At 51.7% G+C, this 21,562-nt stretch overlaps 2 protein-coding genes across 3 annotated transcripts in view; one reads left to right on the top strand and one right to left on the bottom strand.

The window, feature by feature from the left end:
- GMDS (GDP-mannose 4,6-dehydratase) overlaps nucleotides 1–6,991 on the top strand; it is a 623,268-nt gene extending 616,277 nt beyond the window's left edge. For both annotated transcript variants that reach the window (XM_032861444.1, XM_032861446.1), the window contains 2 exons: nucleotides 6,170–6,238; nucleotides 6,551–6,991. In XM_032861444.1, the coding sequence (XP_032717335.1) occupies nucleotides 6,170–6,238; nucleotides 6,551–6,613 (132 nt within the window). In that variant the 3' untranslated portion in view covers nucleotides 6,614–6,991. The remainder of the gene's footprint in view (nucleotides 1–6,169; nucleotides 6,239–6,550) is intronic.
- Nucleotides 6,992–18,207: 11,216 nt separating this feature from the next.
- Nucleotides 18,208–21,359, bottom strand: FOXC1 (forkhead box C1). The gene has a single exon (XM_032861443.1). The coding sequence runs from the start codon at nucleotides 20,822–20,824 to the stop codon at nucleotides 19,166–19,168; it is 1,659 nt and encodes a 552-aa protein (XP_032717334.1). The 5' UTR covers nucleotides 20,825–21,359; the 3' UTR covers nucleotides 18,208–19,165.
- Nucleotides 21,360–21,562: the final 203 nt, after the last annotated feature.

The following is a 21,562-nucleotide window of genomic DNA, read 5'->3' as shown; positions in this document are numbered from 1 at the left end:
AAGTGGACGCCTAAGGAAGACAATGTTCTCATTTACTTTCCATGAGAGCTCTGCCATGCTAGGTATGCTTTTCCAGTAGTGTCTGGGACATACCCATGGGCAGATCTATTTCTTTCCCTTGTTTAGTAGCTCCTGATAGCTCCTGATTCTGAATGACAAATGCTATCCATGGAAACTAAGTGGCCCCCAACCCAGAAAAATGGGATCAATGAGGGGTCACAGGATCCTAGAGACGCCCTCAGGCACCAAGCAGGAGGTCACTGAAGTACAGCCTGAGCCATAAGTAACAGGCAGGGCACATGCCAGGCCACCAGTGGGGGTGACAGCGGTGATGATGTGAGGGCTCTGCCAGGCTTTCAGTCTAGGGTACATATGTGTCACCCTGTGCCAAGTGCCTCCCAGCAGCCTCCACCCGGGTAACTGAGGACAGGAACACAATGCAGGGCCTGCTCACACTGTTTTGCTCCCTTTGCCACTTTATCTCTACTGTCAGTACGCCTGTCGGAGCCGGTGCTGACTGACTCAATTTCCCTGAGGTTGAGCCCGAGCATTGTTTGGGGTCTGACGGCATTCTGTCAGCCCCTGCTGATGGACAGTCCCACTGAGTCCGGCTTCCTGAGCAGACGAGACAGCCTGCTGTTTTCTTCTTGTCTCTTATCACCCCTTGTCATTAAAGGAGAGGCCTGGCTTCAACTTCAATTTGTGCTGATATACAGCAGTAAAAGGGAAGAGAGGGGGAAACGTTCGTTACCGTTATTAAAGCCGTTGCCTTTCTTACTGCTGCGAGATTCATTCCCTGTCCAGAAGGGTTTCAATCAAATGATATATTTGTGAGCACGTAAGAGTTTTTAAACTGCCTGGTAAGAGACACACTATATTGCAAACTTTCTGGGGTAACTCTTCGGTTTCTTTTTTTTTCCCATTCTTACCGACTCCCAGCTGCTCGTCTTGAATCTTGACTGGGATATTCTGTGCAACTTTAAAGCTTTTTCCATTTTACTGAAGTTTGTTTTGTTTTGTTTTGCTTTTAGTATTTCTTTCTAAAAAGAAGCCTTTTCCCCAAGAGTAAAGTTTTCCTGCTCACTCCACATTAGCATAAAGTTAGATCAAGAACCAAATTTGTTTCATTCTTTTATTCCCTTGGAACCTGAACTATTCCTCAATTTTGCCTTCTTTTTTTTTTTTTTTTGAAAAGTAGAAGGAAAGAAATGAATACCCAGTGTTACTCACATTTCCATATTTTAAATTCTTGAAGATGTCTAACCAGAGCTTTCGCCCGTCTTAATTTTCCTTATTAACATCCCCTGTCCATACATCTTCTCCTTATTTGTAGCACTCAAGAGTCAGTTTATTTCAATATGCACATTAGAAATTTAACAACATCCTGCTCACACTTTCAAAATGTTTCTCCACCTAAACAGATGTCCTTTGCAAACCTCACAGCTGACCTGTTGAGAAACATGGTATCCAACACATAATTTGAAATAAATATTAAAATTTTCCCAAGGCAACCACAGTGAAAAGGGGGAGATAAAGAACATGACTTTGTGAACTTTGAAAAATTATCCTGTGCGATCGATCTATTTAATAGCATTCCCCACAGTGATTTTAGAGAAGATGAGTGGGTGTTAAAGGCATTTAATGTATTAAATAATGATCAAAATTAAAAAAAGATTGCAGGGAGGGGGAGGAAAGAAAACTAAGGAGTGTAATTTAAAGATGTGTTGTTATCTTGATCGAGATTTTAAAAAAGGCACCCAGGAGATTTGAGGAAAGGGAACTATAGTTATAGTAGAAGATAATGGCACAGCATGGTCTCTACTTTTCTGGATTTTATGTTAACTACTGTGGGCTCAGGAACTGGCTTAATGACTTTTCCAGGATTTAGTCTGGCCCTTTATCAGTTCACTATAACAAGAACATAAGCCAGGAAAGCCTGAAAAATTGCTGCAGCAAAACATGCCCTCCTACCATGCTGCTGTTTGTAACTCGGGCCATTGGCATTGGGCCTGTAGGGTTTATGCCTAGACAGAGCCACTGTCAGAGGACAGCTCCAAAAGGTCTGACGAGTCAACGGTAGTCAGGGAGTCCGAGAAAAATTAAGGGGGCTCCAGGCATCAGGACATGCACGTTCTCTTTGCTCATGCTGTTTTGCTGCTGTAAAATGCTCAGCTAAACCTAATTGAATTTGACAATAATAAATCACATGTTGAAACTGTATAGCTCACCTAAGGAATAGCAATGGAAACAGTGAAGACACCAGAAGCCAGAGTTCAGGAAATGTCATATTCACATAGAAATGCTTTAAATTTTTCCCAGAGCTTTATTGTCTCTTTTTTTAAAGAAAAGTTCCAGACCACCCAGTGCACAAAGTCCATTTTGGAAACTTTACATAAAATCCTCTCTTTAATCAGTTCTTGCCCCTGTTGTCACACTATGACTTTGAGCCTATAAATAAAGAAGGAACTGAACTGTCAAAAAAAGAAGAAAAGAACAAAATAGATGAATCATTCTTCTCTCTCGTCCTCAGGAGCTGATCACGCCCTAGTGGAGAGGGTTTGTGAAATGTAAAAGGAAACTATATTGTGACCTTATCTGCCCCCCTCCATTGCTCTACACAGTCCTGTGAGCCGAGCAGTTAATTCCTGATGTCTTTGTCAGAGTCCAGCTTCCACAGTCCGGTTTCTCTTCATGCTGGCGGAAGCTTTATTTAAAGAAGTGTTCCTATGTCCGTGCTGTTATTCCAGAGTCCTGTGTACTCCCGTGCCACACTTTCCCCACACCACCCTGGAAGTTCGTCGGTCCTGTGTCCCCAAACCCTGCAGCCTGAACAATTTACTGTCTCTTTCCTCAAAAGGACACGACAGAAAGAAGTAAGAAAGTCCTTCAGGAGAAGCGAAGTGTAAAATAAGCGGGGATGTCCCTAATCTTTCCCTTGAAGTTGACTGGAGCACAGGCGCATGGACTAGTCTAGATGTTAGCTCAGTAGCAGCTGGCGTAGAGAGCTGCTGCTTTGTTTTGATGGAACCTCATCCTTTTCCTTCACAAGGTCTCTTGGTCTAATTAAATTTCAGGGAGACAGAGCCTTGGCAGAAGGTTAAAGTAAGCTGCTAGACTGGAATGTAGGAGTTGGGCTCAAAACTAAATTGGGAAGTTTAACTGGGTGCGTCTCTGGTTTCAATGAAATACTTTTACAGTGTATGGTAGCAAGGTCTGTTTCGAAGCTTTTGAAAACCATTTTTCTTTTTCCTTAATTGTAGTTCCCTAGTTGTTTTTATATTATGAGCTACTTGTAGAAAAATACAGGAAACATAATTACAATACAAAGCTCCCTTTCCCAAGCCTACTGAGATCACTTGAAGCCAAACTGGGTTTTAGGGTTTTGCTAACTGTAAGTTCAGAGCCATGAATTGCATCCTATGCAATGCTGGTTGATTTACAGCAAGTGTTGTGTGATTAAACAATAACCATGTCTCTTTGAGCTGTGCAACTGCTATGGAATTGGGGGAGGGCTGTGTTGCTTCATGACGCCACATTGCACAGCTCTCCGGGGAAAAAGAATGAGTATCTTTGTATGACTCTTATAGTAAAATAGAGAAGTATTGTGGAAGTATATACAAGTTTATTTAGGGAAAGGAAAGAGAAGTAAATGAATTTGTTTTTCCACTTCTATTTCCAGCTCCATGCAAAGTTGAATTGCTAGTTATTAATTTTTGTATCCTACTTTTCCTGAAGAACCTGTATATGGACTGTTCGGAGCAGCAGAAATAACTTGTTTTACTATTATTAACACCCTGGAGAGGAAATCAGTACTTCAGCGTATTGTGAAATGCAAAGCCTTTGGGAGTTTGATTTATTCAAGCCTAAAAAGTAATGATGGATGATGGAGAATGAGGGCCATCGACTGTACTCTCCTAGAGAATGACTCTAAGTACAGGAGCCCCCTCGATTCGAGGCGGGTCCATCCCAAGCCCCACCTCCAGTGGATGCCTGAAACTAGGATAGCACCCAGCCCTGTATACACTATGTCTCTTCCTATACTACATACCTGTGATAAAGTTTAATTCATAAATTGGGCACATAAGAGATAAACAACAATGACTAATAATAAAATGGAACAATTATAACAGTATGCCATAATAAAAGTTATGTGAATTGGTGTCACTCTCTCAAAATATCTTACTGTACTGTACTTACCCTTTTTCTTGTGATGATGTGAGATGACAAAATACCTAGTGACGAGAGGGAGGGAGGTGCGTGAGGCAGGCATAGGGTTAGGCTACTGCTGACCTTCTGACTGGTTGCCTGCTCTGAACCCAGCTGAGCATGGGTAACTGGAACCTCGGGAAGTGACAGAGAGAAGAGGCAGGACTACTGTTCCTTCAGAAGTAGCACCCAGACACCCTTTGATATGGAAGTCTTAGCAGTGAAGGTGAGCACCCTGGGTCCTGCTCAGCCCCTGGTGGCCTTTCCCAGCATAAATGCCGTATGCCTGCCACCTTTCAGGGAATCTGAAGAAAATCACTGGGGCAGGCTTCGTTGTAGTTTCATTATCTGTTCCTTTCACTCGATGTAACCAGTTTTAGGTCATTCTTTAATATGGTGTGTAACTAGAATAGCTTCTCAATTGGGTACTTGGGCTGGCTGTCTTACTGCCTTCACATCCTTCCGTTTTAAGGACTCATCTTGTGTACTATTTGATGAATACATTCGTACAGGGAAAAGCTAAATGTTTATCTCACCCCCCCCCAAATGGTCTGTTTCAAAGTTATGTGTCTTTCCTTTTTCTTCCTTCCTTTCTTCTTTCTTTCCTCCCTCTCTCCCTCCTTTCTTTCCTCCCTTTTTTCAAATCATCCCAATTTTCTTCTAAATCAGTCTTCAGCGACCTGTAATAAGAAATGGGTGAGTGAGGGCTGAGGTGCAGGATTAATGTTCTCCTGTAGCTTTTCTTTTAGACAGTTTCCTTCTTAAGGAAGTCTCTCTAATGGATGGAAACTCTCCTAAAAGCGGTTCCATGTCTGCCCAGCTGAGCAGGGCAGACTCTACCTGAGTTATTGGCTACACACACACACACACACACACACACACACACACAAAGGCCCTATCAGATAGGATGAGAAAGTCAAGGATCAAGCAAATGACAGCTTGAGCTTCCTGAACAGGAGCTGGAGGTTCGTTTAAAAATTAACTTGATCTTCCATCAGAGCGGTTAGGGAACACTGGGCAGAAGACTGAGTGCTACCGAGCTGAAGAAGCCGCAGGGTGCTTGCTCTCTGGAGCTCTAGTTGCAACGGATTAGTGGATCTTGAGGTGAATGAAGTAAGTGGGCCGAGATCACTATTTTCTAAGGAAGGGGATAGAACAGAACAGAATAGAAAATACGGTGTATCGTGCCCCTGGACAGTAAGGGCGAGGATCCCTTAGTGAAACTTCAGTTTCGTTTTATGCGCCTGTGCGTGTGCTGGACGGCAGTTGTGAGCCGCCCGCGGGTCGGGGAAGCTCTAAGCCAAGCCCGGAAAGAACTGCTCTGCGGGCCCAGATTTAGCTAGGGCTCCGTTAGGGGGCACCCAGCTCCCCGCGGCGGAGGGCCGGGTCAGCCAGCCCTGCGCGCCTGCCCGCTGCGGACCGGGCACCCCCGCGCCGCGGAGCCTGGGGGAGAGTCGGTGCGCAGCGGCGTGGGGCCCCCGGCCGCCCGCCCTGCAGTGGGAGAGGAACGCGGCGGCGGCGCGGCGCGCGTGGGCGACCGCGGGCGTCTTCTCATTTACTCCTCTTCTTGCCTGAGAAGTGCAGTAATTCGAAACAGTTCTCACAGTAGCGTCCCTGACAACTTAATGTTTAAAAAAAAAAAAAAAAAAAAGTCATTAAGCGTCCATGGGACGCGCCGGAGGGGAGGGGTGGACAGGAGGAGGTGGCTGGGTGAGCTGGGGACGGCACCGCTGTCACGATCCTCACGGGTCTGTGCGGCGCCTTCTTAAACGCGACCTTCGCAAGATTTACGGCTGGGGAGCTGCACTGAGCGTGCCCGGCAGGGACCGAAAGCAGGGAAACGGGGAGACGTGTGCCTCAAGAGTTCGCCCACTGACAGCAGCGGGAGGGTGGGGGGCTCCCTGCGACTCGGGCCCCGGCCGCCCCCGACCCACGTCAGCTTTATCTTTCCCTCCCCTCCCAGGACTTTCTGCAAGGAGATTGCACCAAAGCGAAACAGAAGCTGAGCTGGAAACCCCGGGTCGCTTTTGATGTAAGTGCCTTTCTTTACGGGTGCTGGACTCCGCTGGCCCGCTCGCTGCCGGGCTGGGCCGAAGCGGGCCCAGCCGGAGGGGCGGCCGGCCCGGCGAGGCAGCAAGGCGCCCGGAGCACCAGCGCTCCGGGCCCGCTTGGCGCCCGAGGTGCCCCAGGTCTGGAGGGCTAGAAGGGGGCGGGTGGAGGCGGGTAGGGTGGAGGGAGGGTGGCGGAGGCCTCTCTGGGCGCGCCACAGGGGGTGGGGGTGTCACCCGGAGAGAGTGGCAGAAACTCCTCCCTCACCGCCCACCCCCTGTGTCTCGGGTCCCAGGAGCTGGTGAGGGAGATGGTGGACGCCGACGTGGAGCTCATGAGAAACAACCCCAACGCCTGAGCCCGGCCGCGGACGCCCGCGCCGCCCCTGCGCGCCTGTGGTGGGTCCCCGCTTGGAATCAGCTGGTGCGGGGCCGCAGGTGTGAACCCGGGAGGGGCGCGAGAATCCGGCGGGTTCCCTGCTGACCCTCGCGGCCACTGCGCCTTGTCCCCGCCGTTAGGATCCCGGGCCGCAGAGGTTTGTAGCAGCCGGGACGTGGCACTTCGGGGTTCGGCCCAATTTTCTTTTGTCGAGGCCTCTTCTGAATGGTTTTGTGAAATCAACAAGATGTTTTAATCACACGTTCACTGTACTTGAAATTATGTCATTAGACAACTGAAATTGTGGGGCTTTCAAATTGTTTTAATCTTTTCTTATTAAAAATGGCCTTTCTATGAACTAGCATTAGCAGAGTCGATGTCGGTGTTTTTCCTGAGGTATAAAAGCAGCTATAAGAGCCCCCAAACAAAAATACCCAAATTTTTGCCTCGGAGTGAAATAGCTTCCTTTAGGCCTCCCTCCCTTTTGAGAGAACCCCTGCGGGTAGGCCCCTGCTGCGCCTGAGCCTGCCTTTTGCCTGAGCCTTCTCCTAAAGTCCCTGCCTGGGACATTTCTTTCCCCCTTCTGGTGACAATAAGCCACTCTATCCAGCGGATCTGGAAACCCAGTTCCTGAAGAAAGGAGGCATTCACACCCCCTCCGGTCTCTGCTGACTATAATTAGAACCCACGGGGCTCCCACCATCTCAAAAGAAGTCTTGAGAAATAGAGGGGGGCCAGAAGAAGAAACTTGAAGGTAAGTAAATATTGTTGGAACATTCCATGCCAAAGCCCCTGAGTTACCCAGAGGTCTCTGAGCCCATGCCTTTCCTTGTGGTCTAGAATCTTTCACACAATACTTACTTCCAACCACTTCTCAGTGCTAGATCACTTTTTTAAAAATCTAATTTTGATTTAATCATTTAACCAATTTATATGAAGTGTTTAATATATGTCAGACATTGTACAGTTGAACTCCATCAGTGTTAATTAAAAATTATAATAAAGAGGTTTACCCTGGGCCTCAGATCACTGGATCCATTTTTCACTGAGTGCATCATTTAGGAGGCCCGGTTTTCACCACAGGCATGTGCTCCTGAGCCATAAACTCATGGCTGTACTAAGTGTATTAAGGCAGGCTAAGGCAGGTGGACACACAAATGTGTGGAACCCACAAGCAGCAAGCAAAGATTTGTGTACAGGTGTATACTTCTGCATGAAATACAATATTTTGCCCTAGAATAAATTAGGTCAGGACTCTTCTTTTCCCCCCTCCCTCCCTCTCCAAGGAAAATAAAATAAAACTTTATAGCGAATGGAATTCCAGCCTTTGCACATGCTCGTGTGAATGCGGGTGAACTATTTGTGAATGTCCTCACCGGCAGGTTTATGATCTGGGGGAGGACCCAGGCTCCAACGGCTGGCGGCAGGAAAGAGGGCTCTTTGTGTGGCTGCCTGAGTTGCTACAAGAGTATGCTGGCCAGGGGCAGCCTCAGCTTCGATGGAGCAGAACTGGGGCGGCTTGAGCGGGCCCACCCGGTTCTCAGAAGCTGCCCCAGGACAGGCCTTCTCCCAATCGGGATGCTGCTAATTGGAAACAGATGGCTCTGGAAGGCCGGGCTCCAGGACTGAGAGGGCTGGTGGGCACACTCGCACTCACAAGTACATAGTCACACACATTGCCACACATCCAGATATACACATCTAAACACACACACGCACACAAATACAGATACACACCTACAACACGCCAGCTCACGCACTGTCACACAAAACAGTCTCACACACACGTATTCACTCACAAAGGCTTGAAAACACAATTCACGAACCTGCTATCACCAACACACAGCCACACACATACCCTTACAAATCTCACAAATAAACATATTAACACACATTCCCCTTAGCCTTGACCCTGATGGACAGGCACCTCCCCTCTTCTCCTGTGACCCCCTGAACCTTCACCTCATCCCACACCCAGGCAGAGGCCATTCTATGCTTGCAGTGGCCCTATGCACTTCAGTGTTTTGAGGCTTGTTATCCCCAAACCGTAATAAGCTCCTTAAAAAGGATCACGAGAGATTCTAGGCAAGGGTTTAATGGGACTGATGTAGAGTTATAATGTTAAATTATTCTTCCCAAATGGCCTGGAGCATCAGTTTCGGAAGGATGCAAAAGTATTTTTGGTTGCATCTTCTCTGTATTCCGGAATCTTCAACTGGGGAGAGGGGGTTGGCTCATTTGGCTTCCTGGTCTCCCACCGTTTAAAGGGTGAACAAGAGCACAGATTTGCCTGAGTATCTCTGTTCTTTCTGTGCTCTGAATTTCACTTGGACATCCTTCAAGACAATTATTAAAAAGCGTCTTCCATCTTAAATCTCAACTCCATTTCACTGAACTTCTTTTTCTCCCCTTTTTCCTGCTCTGCCAGCTTTGGCTATTCAGTTTAATTATGATAAAATATCTTCCACCTTGATTTTTTATCTTTTAGTGAAAACTAAGAAAGTCAAACTTTCTGTACCCAAGCAGTACCCATAATACCCAAGCAGTCAAACACCACATTTGTGCCCCCAGATGACAGCAAGATGTATGGATACCTGGGCCACCCAGGACCTCCCTCCCTTTCCATCAGACCAGCCTGCCAGACCGTCTTCTGGGCTGTGTCGGCTGCCCTTTGTCTTTAAGGAATTGGGAGGCAGCAAGGCCCCGCGAAATAAACCTGACACACCCCTCCAGCTGTTTAGGGGTGAAGGCGTGCAGTGCCGGCTGTGGGACCTTTAACGGAAGTGCTGAAATGCTAGATAAAGTTCCCCTCAAGATGGCTCCTCAGGAACTGGATTTCAAGTCTACCATTGTGCGCCAGTAAACCAGTGCAAAAATGCATCAGGCTCCTCTTGGTTTTTAATCGCCTTACCAACACCAACCACCAAAATTCCATAGAACCCCGGCTCGCCGGTTGGTCGACTGCTGGCAAATGAAACTTGCCTTGTGTTCTTAAAGCTCCCAGCTGGAAATTTTCATTTCAAATAACCTTAAACGCAGTTTACAAATTACTTTCTAAACCCCAAGAAAGCGTCCCAGGCACCTTGTTTGTATTTGGGAATTTCAACCGGGTACTCTCAGTTTTAGCATAGATCCCCATAAATCCAAGCCCACACGTCATCCATTTTTCACAACCTGTGCCGCAGCCTTGCGCGATCGATCTGTGTATGGTATGCGAGAAAGGGGTGCGGAGAACTCCCACCCGGGTTTTACAAAAAGATCGTGAGCGCGCGCGCGCGCCTATCTTACAAACAGATCAAAATGTCCCAACATCCACCTACACCTCTCCCAAAATCGTGGGCTTTAGTAACTGGTGGTGCCGCGAAACTTCACAAATGGGAGTGACAACTGCGACACAAAGCTGCTCTGGGTGCTGACCCACCCTCCGCAGTCGGGGGTTTTCCCACCATCCACGGCTTCCTTTTGGAGCTCACTGGTCTGGGCCTGATTTCTTCATGGAGACGCAGGGGGCGCTGCTGCCCTACCCCAAGCACGCCCCAGGCCAGGGCTCCCAGCGACCTCCCAACCTCGCTCTCTGCCCCGCGAAAACTCCGAAGCGTCGAGCACATTTTCAGGGGCTTGTCATTGGGTCTCTAGTCACGTCACTTTCCCCGGCCTGTGAGGTTGCCACTGCCGCCCCCAGGCCCGACCTACGGTGCTTCCCGCCGGCCGCCTGGGGCTCACCCTCACCACCGCCTGGCCCTCCCGGAGTGCGCTCTTTCTCCAGAGACCTTTCCAAGGCCTCGGTTACGAATACGACGGCACGGCCCCACCCCCACCCTCACCCGTTTCCTCAGCCAGAGTGTCTCTCTCTGCCGCGAGGGCGACGACCACAGCCTGACCCCAGCCCCACCACCTACTCCCCAGCTCCCGCCCTTCCTCCAGGGTCAGAGATCACACACAGCGGACGCCCCGTCTCAGCTGCCCTTTTGATCTCTGAATTCGGGGCCATGTGCCCGTCTGTGAGCGCACCCACTATGCAAGGTACTAAAGGGTCCAGACGGCGGTTGCTCAGGCCTAGGCTGGCTTGCGTACTCGGCTCACTAGCTCTGCAACCTCTGGCGCGGCTCAACTCCGGACCTCCAAGCTTCCGCCGGGACACAGGGAAGGTGGGTTGCTGGGGTGGCGGACTGCGGGACCGAACGGCGCCGCGCGCGTGCGCATGCGCCGGCTTAGCTTCCTCCGCCCAGACCTGAGTGGGCTCGACCCCGTGCACATGTCCGGGGGTTCGCGGCCTCGCGCTCCCCAACCCGCGAACACGGGTGGGAGCTGAGGAGGTGATGGAGAGCTGTCCTTAAGAACACCCTCCTTTTCGCGGCCCTGGCTTCGCTAATGCGCCAGTGTGCACACGGAAACGGGCGTTTGGAAGCCTAAGACCCAAGGCGCTAGAGCTTGCGGGGTTGGTGAACTGGGGGAGGCAACTGAAATTGGGGCTCCCCTGACCCCCGCCACTGTGACGCGAGGCGCTGGGCGCGGGCCAGCCTCTGAGGAAGCCGCGCAGCCTGAGGCCTGGGCCGGAGTGGCGGGCCGCGGGCAAGGGAATGTATATTTGGAAGGGGTCAGGACCTCGGCTGGAGTCTGGCTTTTTATGGCGAGGAAGCCGCCTGGGAAGGGCCTTCTGGACAGGCTTTCCTGTTGTGCCACTTCCCCCACCACCACCACACACACACACACACACACCACCCCCCGCAGCGCCGGGGAGGGAGGAGGCGCAATCCTGGCGGCACCCCGGGTCCCCATGCTCCACGGACTCTTTCCTGGGGACTGAACCCGTGAGCAGGCCGGTCCCGGAGGGGGCCCGCAAATGCAGAGCAATGGCACATTTCTTAGTGGGCAAATGCACTGTAAGCAACCGCCCTGCACCCCCTGGATAGTCCCTGGAATCAGAGTGGGAGTGGGCGCACAGGAAGCCTGGACAGGTGACCTAGGACATCACTCCTCGAGTTTCTCAGAATTTCTAGCACCTAGGCAGCCATCGGCTCTGGGAACAACGATGGGGTCTCCGCGTCCCACTTCGGGATCTCCCGGGACACTTCCGGCAGAGGCTCGGGGACGCTCACACCCTTCCACCCCGGGTTAGCCCACAACACTGTTCTCGCCGTCACTGGAGCGGCCAGCTGCCAAGCCCATCTTCCACTGTCCGTGTGAGTCCTCTGTGGGTGATAGTAGAAATCCTCTTTGGAAGGGCAAGGAAGGCCATCTGTTTTCTGGGGTGACGGTGCTGCAAAGAGACCCCATGGCCCCACCCGAGCGCGAACCCTGGCGCTGCAGAACGAGCCTGATTTGGGGACTATGGGGCCCCTCAACGCGGTCCCTGGCGCACGGGTCTCCGAGGACAGGGGCCCCCACTGAGCACCTTCTTGAGTGCAGATTTTGCTCAGCTCAGAGAACAGTTTTCATTTTTCCTCCAATGGCAGGTTTTTAAGAGTCCCATTGCCATCTAAACACTTGCTCCTCAACTCTGACCTGTTTGCACATCTCTACCATTAACAAGACCCCCGGTATAGCCTCCGGGACCAATGACCTGCTTTTATACCGAAGGAAATGCGGAGGCCTTAAGAGTTAATGGTGCTAAATATGTTGGTTTTCCTGCTTTTTCCCTAGGGTAGGTAATGGGGGAGGGAGGGTGCCTGTCTTCCATTTCTTATTCTCTCCCTCTCCCTTCTGCTTCCATTTGTGTGTTTCTCTGTCTCTCTCTCATCTCTCAATCTAAATCAACCTCAAAGCCTTCCCTCAGACTTCTTCATTCCCCAACCTCCAGTTCTGAGACCCCTCCAAGCCCTGTCCCTAGGCCCTGCCAGGGGTTCCACCACGCAGGTCAATGGAGATGCCCCACCACCTGGCCCTGGCTGCCAGCCCGCTGCTCACCCCATGGGCTCACAAATTGCACTTCCGTGCCCACCCAAGTAGCACCAAGCTGTGTTGACTTAGGGGGCAAATGAGCAGCCCACCCAGTCTCCTTCCTGGGAATACACACAGCTAAGGGAAAAGATAGGCAGTTTCATACAAATGACGGGCAGTGCTGACCAGTGGGCTTGGAGGAACCCAAGGGGAGACCAGTGAAAAGAGATGTTCTTTGGGAGAATAGAGGCAGGTGCTGTCTGGAAGAGGAAAGAGGCCTATGGAAGCACCCTTCAGGTTTTCAGAGTCACCCTCCAGACTCCAGATGGGTAGACTCTGAGCAGGAAGCAGTGTCAGGCCCTCTCTGAGGACCACTCAGACCAGCCTCTCCTCTAAGATGTCTCCCCATGAGAGCTCCACCACTCTCTCCTGTCCTGAAGACAGACTCAGGCCTATATGTAAGGGAATTCCAGATCCTACTGCATCTCCTATAATATGCTCAATATGCCACAAATTTGAAATCAGTGAGGGAAAAAATCAAGTAAACAATAAAAAATAAAATAAAACAGAGGTTTTCTTTGGAGCCATGGTAAGATGGGAAAGGAGCACGACAAAGGTCTTAAGTCAAGCCTCATGCTCTCTGCACCATATTTTGGTTTCCAGTAAGGCGGACATGGTACATTTTGCTCAATTTTCCACTCCTAATCACATTGAGAATGTCGTCGAGAAGGGGCTTTCATTCTTCTGAATGGATTTTTGAACTGGAATTCATTTAATCAACTATTGCTCCTTTTCCAACTGGACTCAGACCTAGAACCTGCCAGTCCTGCTCACATGTGGCCCCAGCTCTGTCCAAGGCCTGAGTGTGTGCTCCAGGTCAGGGTCCCATGTGGCCCATCACCCAGAGGGCTCAGAGCCTGAGCATACTTGCCACTGGGTAGGTAGCTCAAGCTGGGAGACATCTCGGAGAAACTTTGGGGCCCCCAAGGCCTTTTAAAAAGGCCTGGGAGGAAGGCACGGGAGAAAGTGACAAAGAGAGAGACAGAGGTACAAAGACACATAGAACTCAATGAAAAACTTAATGATTAAGTTGGATTCACACTCAGAAAGGGAGAGACAGGGCAAAGGAGGTATCAGGTCACACAAGTCCAGTTATGAATGTAGAACCCAAATAGTAAAGGAAGACTTTCTGTTTAAGTGCGAGTGAAAATGCCATTAATAAAAGCTCCTTTCAAAGACCCTCTCAGCCTCCTTATAAATTGAAATAGGAGCTTTCAGAAAAGTAGGGTGTCTGAAGCTGACATTTAGGGCCCCATAGCAAATCTCAGCAGTTTTGTTTGTTTTGTTTTTAATGCCATTGTGACCACTGTCTGAATAAACTAGGTCTTAATTTTTGGGAGCTCTCCTGAGCTTAAGGCTTCTCCATCCTCTGCTCCCCCACACCCCACAACTTGGTGGAGTGAGGACTATGACATAGTCTCTTGGTCCCTTTTTTGCCTGCCTCCCTCCAAAACTCTCTGCTTAGCTAAAGAATGACTGTCCGCACAGAATCTAACCTGCCTGGCCAGCTTTATTACATGGCCACAATCAATCTTGCACTTAACACGACATTTGTTTATGACCCGATGGGAAGGGCTAATGGTTTCATGAACCCACTCTGAGAAGAGTTGAGAGGAATCTAAAGAGAAGACCCTGGGATAGCCGGCAGGATCCAGTAGGGAGAACTGGGCTCAGAAGCAAAGGGGGTCTCTCTCCAGGAGCTATAAGATGTGGAGTGAGGGTAGAAAGAAACCGTTGTTCCAACCACCCTTATTTCCAGTACCACTAACAGCTGGGGAGAACACAGATCTGAGTGTCCAAGACCGGGCTCCACAGATGCCTCCAGTCCCTCTTGGGCAGCCTGGCCAGGCAGCCTGGACCTGCAGAAGGGTCAGGGCCTCTCTGGAACCTTGGACCATGAAGAACAAAACTAAAGGCCCTCCATCTTAAAACTGAGACCCGCTCCCTAGAGAATAGGATGGGAGAGAAAAGGTCCTATGTCTCTTCTTTACCTATCTGAGTTCAGGGGAGCCTGAGAGGGCTATAAGGCACTCTTGTTTCCTGACCCTTATTTCTGACCCCTGTAGGAAATAGCCAAGAGCTTACAGACCACCAGCACAATTGAGTCTTATTCCTCTGCAAACATCGATTATTAATGACACAAACTGTGTAGAATGATAAATTGTAAAATGCATGCTTGTTTGTATGCAGTCTGGTCAAAAAAGCTCTGCTAACTACATAGCCCTGGAAAATAGTACATGTTCCTACCACATACGCAATACGCCAAAATGCAAGTTTTTATATGGCATGTAACATGCTGGCATTTACTTGCTCGCTGTATAAATCGCTAAGCAAATAAATGCACCCACTGCTACATAAAGGACAAAATACTATCCCAAAGCTTTCTACAGAGGTTCACTTCAAAATTCGCCAAGTCCCCGACCACTAGATCCTGCCTTATGTCCAAGGCTAATTTCAAAATGTACTGTCTGTTAGGTAAAATAGCAAGAAGTTTCTCTTAGAATATTTTACAGAAAAAAATATCCTTATTGCTGAAAAAGTGCAAATCAAACCTGCAAACCACTAAGGAATAAGTAGTTCTCCCAGATTCAATAAGGTCAGCCATAGTTGTTTTCTCTTAAATTGGATGAGAAGCCAAAAGCACATGTGTTGAGAATAGAAAACATTACCTATATGGTTTAAAAAATCAGAATAATTAGCAGAACTTCTGACCTTGCACTCAAACACAGTTTCTGAACTACTACTTAGGCAACTCCCATAGAAATAACTACATATGAATAACACAGACACCTTCCTAGACACACATGTCTTCCCTGCCTGATTTTCAAACGTTGCACTAGAAGAGGGCAAGAATGATTGCTAAGAAGCTTGTCCCCCGAGCAAGTGTGTAAACACTCCCAGGAGTTTAGGAGAGGAGCTCTTCACAGCCGCAGAAGCCCAAGCACTGCACTCATGCGTGTTACCTTCTTCAGCCTCAGGAATTCGGGCCCCAAGAAGGAAGAGCGAGGGGTGCCGCTGCCCACTCCGCATTCTGGCGTGGTGGGGCAGGGTCCCCAGTCGGGAGAGCGGGTTCTGCCCCCGACAACCACCCTCCCCTCTCCACGCCGTGCTCACCCCGGCAAGGCGGCTCCCGCGCAGGCCGAGGTGCCCCGGGACCGCGCCTCCGACCCACAGCGCCTACCCCACTGTCCCGCAGCCCACCCCTCGGAACCTCGCGGTCAAGCTCTCAAGAGCCAGGCTGGGGTAGGCCCAGGGCTGGCAGCGGCCGCGACGTGCTCTGGCCGTAAAGCCCAGGCCCAAGGAGCGGCAGAGGGGTGCGAGCACGTGGACCCCGAACGCGCCGAACCCGCTGCTCGCTTTGCATATCTCTTGCGTCCCTTAGGCCCAGCGACTCCCCGCGCCGGCCACCGCCAAATGATTTGTGGCCTCTGTAAACCGACCCCAAAAGCCGCGCGAGGACGCAGCCCAGCCGGGGAGGCCGCCTGGGACCCACGCGCCGGCCCAGGCAGGTCCGGCGCGACCAGGCCCAGGCGGGGAGGGTTGGAAGTTGTCCCTCAAATCGTGCGGCTGCCGAGGCTGCGGGCTGGCGCGGGTCGCGTTGTCACCCGAGAGCAATGGAGTGCCTGTGACCTTTCCAACCCGGCTGAGCACCTAAACACACGTGTGTCTTCAAAACAAAGGCGGCGAGAGAATAGTATAAAAAGGGAGCAGAGTGGGCCAGGTGGCGCGAGGCGGAGGTGCGGGATGAGCGGGACAAGCTGCTTTCCCGCGGCTCCGCGGGCCCAGGCGGCGAGGGCCCGAAAGCGCTCCTCCTGGCTTCGCAACCCTCGTCCCTCCACACACAGCCCTGCTCTTTGCCATTTTCTGTTCAGCCCGATCTTCCAGGCACCCACGACCCAACCTGTGATTAATCCATCACACCTAACGAGAGGTCTCCGCGGACTCTTTTAGCCCCCAAACAACTGATTTCGGGGGAGAGGCAGCAGGGAGAAGAGCGAGAATCCGGGGACTGGAGGCGGCGGGGGGGGGGGGGGGGGGGGGGGCAGGGGTTGGGGGTTGGGGGGATAGAGGAAGGAGCTCCAAACACAAACAGAAGCCGGGCCCAGGCCGCGGCGGGTAATTACAACTAATTAGCTGCAGAGCGTTCCCGTCCGGGAGCGGCGTCCCGGAGGCCGGCGTCGGGCCAGGAGCGACCCGGCAACACCAGGGCCGCGGAGAAACGCCCAAGCAGGAAAGCCCCGGGTGGGCCACAGGTCTACCCTCGCCAAGTCCCCATTCCAAAACGTTGCATCAGGCAAGTCGAGAAAGTCACGGTCTCGGCTGCCGGAGCTGACCGGCCTTGGGATAGGTCACCCGTCCGAGCGGACGGGGCCATTCCGTTGGTCACCTGCTGCCGCTTCCCATCTGGGCCTAGACAACCCAGCTCCAGCCACCGGACCTTTTGTCCGCAAATCCTGGCTCCACGGTCGGCTCCCAAAAGTGGACCAACGCACGAACTCTACGAGGTCTGGCAGTGGATTCTTTTCCTTCACCGCCCACCCCAAGTGGGTAACCCGACGCAGCGCCAGCGCCACGGGCTGAGACAGCCAAGCGGAGGTATAAACGCAGCAGTCAGGCGAGTCTCAGCCGGCCTGACCCGGAGAGACACCCGCGCCCTGGGCCGCTGCGCTCTTCCTTAGCTATTAGGTTACGACTCTGAGCGAGGAGACCCAGCAAATCAGAGGCCACGTAAAGCAGGTTTTGACTGAAATTAGAGTGTATTTATTTGCAGCAATCCTTTAACAATGATCAAATTTTGACAACAAGCAATAGCAATTACTGCTAAGTGTTGCCTCTAGATAGGAGCGGCAGATAGGAGGAAACTGTATTATCTCGAAAACAAACTGAAAGGCCCTGAATGTCTGTAATCAAATCTCCATCTCTCCAAAGTCTGATTGACAGGGCAGATCACCCTAAGATAATGAATTTATTACATTTCCTGGGTTATTTACAAAGGGGGAGGGTCAATCTGGGTTGCCCCCTAGGTTTAACTGTAAATTAACAAGAGAAAATGGATTGAAAAGAAACCACCCTAGACTAAAATGTTCTGCTCTTCTCTCCTTCCTTCTTATTGCTTTAAATCTTTTTCAAAAAATAATTGTTCTACAAACATATCTTCTAAAATAGTTTCCCAAAGATTAAATATCCCTTTCCAACCCACAGTGTATATATATATATATACACACACATATATATGTGTGTGTATATATATATGTATATGTATATATATAGTTTTAAAAATCAACCCTTCTATGTAACACATGAAAGATTGTAAATGTGAATGAGTTAAATATATACATTTAAAAACTGGTTTATTTTTCCTCTTATAAAGTAGTGAAATTAATAGGCGAAATATCTATCCAGCATTTGGCTCATGGGGATGTATAATAGAATCACGATTTTTTATGTGCTACACAAGCCAAATATTAATTTGTGTATATCTGGAGGCACATTCACATTCACACAGGTATCACTGTGGTAACACCACTGCTGATTCATGGGCTTAGAACTTTCAGATCATGGTCTGTCCTTACTGAAAAAAAATATATTTGTGTATATGCCAACTCAGATCTGTTTAGGAAAATATCTTTTGACTAGCCACAAAGCAAGCTGACTATATAGTACATTTTGCAGAAGATGCTGCAGGAAAAAAAATCTAAACAAAAAGAGACTTTCATGTGAAGTTTGACAAGGAATAGTCACAGGGTTCCTCCATTTTTCAGCTTTTTGGAGAATAGGTCATTTCTAGTCTTTCAATCTGAAATCTTTTTTCTTATAATAATTACGGCTGTATTAAAGTATCCAGACATATAGTTCTCATTCAAACTGAATGGTAATTTATTAATAAACAAACAATGAATATGTTCAACAAAAAGGAAAAAAAGATGATAGAATAAGATTAATACAGTTTCCCTTTTTATAATGAAAAAAAAAAGCACAATTTAAAGTTTCAGGCAATTTAACGTCAGGTTTTGGAAACACTTTCTGGCGTTTGGTCCACGACATCCAACTACAAATTAAAAATAAATTACTATGTTGCAATTTACATTTTAAAACAAGTCCATGAATAAAAAGAAAGCGATTTTCATATATGGGGACTTTCCCCCTCCTTTCAACATAGGATAAAATATCTTACAGGTGAGAGGTGGAGGAAAAAGAAGGGCAGGGAAATGGGAGAGAAGGGAGAAAAGCGTGATCTCTGAAAAGCAAGAAGAAACTTACGTGTTATCTGGAGTAACACTGTCCTTTAATAAACCATGATTTTGCTGTCTCTGTACAAAATAGTTTACTGTTTTGTTTATTTAGATAAGGCAAAGTGAAGGTGGCTCTGAATCTTTTAAGAAAATAATTTTCTTTGTGCTGGTGAGTTGAATTTTTGGAGGGATTCTGTTCGCTGGTTTGGTGAATGTTTTTCAAGGTTTTTTTGTTTTTTGTTTTTAATTGGATTTCTTTTTCTTCTTTTTTTTGGTTTCGATTTTGCATTGATGGTTCTTTTGGCTGTTCCTGCTTTAGGGTTCCATTCAGTCCGACTCTGGAGGGGGGTTCGGGGGTGTCAAAACTTGCTACAGTCGTAGACGAAAGCCCCGGACGTGCGGTACAGAGACTGGCTGGAAGGGAAGGCCATCTGACAGCTACTATTCCCGTTCACCGGAGAGTTGTTCAAGCCGATCCTCTGTGACTCGAACATCTCCCGCACAGAGTGGAAGTTCTGCTGCTGGCCCGGATAGCCCGCGGCCGCCGCCGCCGCCGCCGCGCTCGCCAAGTGGCCCAGGTCTCCGCCCGCCTGGTTCAGGTACCACGAGGTGAGGCGGCCTTGGTGGGCCGCAGGGTGGTGGCCGGTCTCCTGGCCCCCGCCGCCGTGACTCAGGGACGAGGAGCTGCTGCTGGTGACTGGGGGCAGAGAGTAGTCGGGCAGGGGGTCGTCCACCGCCGAGCCGCCCGCGCCCCCCGGCGCGCCCTGCAAGTGGCCGCCGCGCTCTCCGGCCGCGTACAGGCTCATGGCCTGCAGGTTGCAGTGGTAGGTTCCGGCGCCCGCCGCGCCGCCGCCGCCGCCGCCCCCTCCGCCGCTGCCCCCGCCAGAGCTGCCGGCGCTGGAGCTCTGGCTGCAGGGGGAGCTGTAGAGAGAGCTCTGGCCAGGCGAGTAGGCGCCAAGCGCCAGCGGGGGTGCGATGCCGGAGCGCGAGGACCCGGCTGCCGAGGCCAGGAGGCCTGAGCTGAGCTCCGCGGCCGCACCCTGCGGCGACCCCCGAAGCGATGTCATGATGTTGTCCACGCTGAAGCCCTGACTGTGGTGCGGCGGAGGCGGCGCGGGCTGGGCGGGCGGCGGCGGCTGCGCGGGCTCCGCGCCGTCCAGGCTCAGTGGCCGCGCGGAAGGCAGGCTGCCCGGGGGGCTGCTCCCACTCGACAGGCTGCTGCTACTGCTGTCGGGGCTTTCGATTTTGGGCACCGCGGCGGCGCTGCCGCTGCCCAGGGCGGCGGCTGGGGACAGGGGCTGGGGCGGCGAGGGGCACGTACCGTTCTCGGTTTTGATGTCCTGAATGCGCACTGGCGGCGGCTGCGGTCCGGGCGCGGCGCCGTCGGCCTGCTCCGGCGGCGCGGGCGGGGGCTGGCGACCCGGCTGCGGCGGCGGCGGCTCCTTGAGGTGCAGCCGGTCCTTCTCCTCCTTGTCCTTCACCGCGTCCTTCTTCTTGAAGCGCCGCCGTCGCCGGAGGAAGCTGCCGTTCTCGAACATGTTGTACGAGTCCGGGTCCAGCGTCCAGTAGCTGCCCTTGCCGGGTTTCTTGTCGTCGCGGGGCACCTTGACGAAGCACTCGTTCAGGGAGAGGTTGTGACGAATGCTGTTCTGCCAGCCTTGTTTATTGTCCCGATAGAAAGGGAAGCGGTCCATGATGAACTGGTAGATGCCGTTGAGGGTGATCTTCTTGTCCGGGGCGTTCTGGATAGCCATGGTGATGAGCGCGATGTAGCTATAGGGTGGCTTCACCATGTCCTTGGGCTGTGGCTGCGGCGTGTAGGGCCCATAAGCGCGGGCCATGCCGCCCGGGTACTGCTCGGCGTGCGCCGGGTGCGAGTACACGCTCATGGGGGCCGGCATGGCTGTGTAGCCGCCCCCGGCCGCCGCCGCCGCGGCGCGGTAGTAGCTCTGCTCTCCGCCAAGGTAGGGCACCACTCCCAGGGAGTTGGGGCTGGACACGGAGTAGCGCGCCTGCATGGCCCCCGCTCGCCGCCGCCGCCCCGCGCCTCCCGCCGCCCCCCACCCTCCCTAGGCCGGCCACGCCGCGCCGGCTGCCCAGTCCGAGTCCGGGCCCCACAGAGCTGGTGCCGGGCCGCCGCGCTGAGTCGGGCTCGGCCGCCGCCGCCTCCCGAAGCCGCCGGCCGCGCGCGGCCTCTGCCTGCGCTTGATCGAGCTCTTGGGGCGCCTCGGGCCACTTCGGGGTCCGTGCTAGGGAAGAGGGCCGGACGTGGACGCGGCAAACGGCCTTGGAGGAACCCGCGGAGCAACTTCCAGGCGAAAACGGCAGAACAGTCAAAACTATAAAAACAAGAAGGCGCCCTTCTCGCCACACTGCCTGCGCCTTCCAGGAGACTCTGCCCTGAGCCGCCGGCGAAGGCGGCCAAATACCAGGGGCGGGGGGCAGCGCGCCGGCCGCCTTCCCGGGCCCCGCGTCACCTTTTTTTCAGTCTCTCGCGCGCCGGCCGCTTAAGGAAGCATTGGGAAAACTTCTGAACTTTTGAGCATCCGTCACCCAGGCGAGGACTTTTTTACGCAGTTACATTTTTTCCGGGCCGCGGAGCCCCGCCCCACCACAGCAGCAGCAGCCAATGGTCGGCGAGAACCGCCTCTGAATGAGCCGGAGGCCGAGCCCTGGCGGCCCGCGCCCAGCTGCGGGAGGACCGCAGGGCTGACCACACGCGCGCCGGCCGTTCGGAGCCCGCGCCCCTACCCCTG

Source organism: Lontra canadensis, unplaced genomic scaffold, assembly GCF_010015895.1.
Source record: "Lontra canadensis isolate GAN:19392208 unplaced genomic scaffold, GSC_riverotter_1.0 scaffold21, whole genome shotgun sequence".
In the NCBI taxonomy this organism is placed as follows: Eukaryota; Metazoa; Chordata; class Mammalia; order Carnivora; family Mustelidae; genus Lontra; species Lontra canadensis.
The sequence above is the reverse complement of the archived record's forward strand: the minus strand, read 5'-3'. Positions and strand labels throughout refer to the sequence as shown.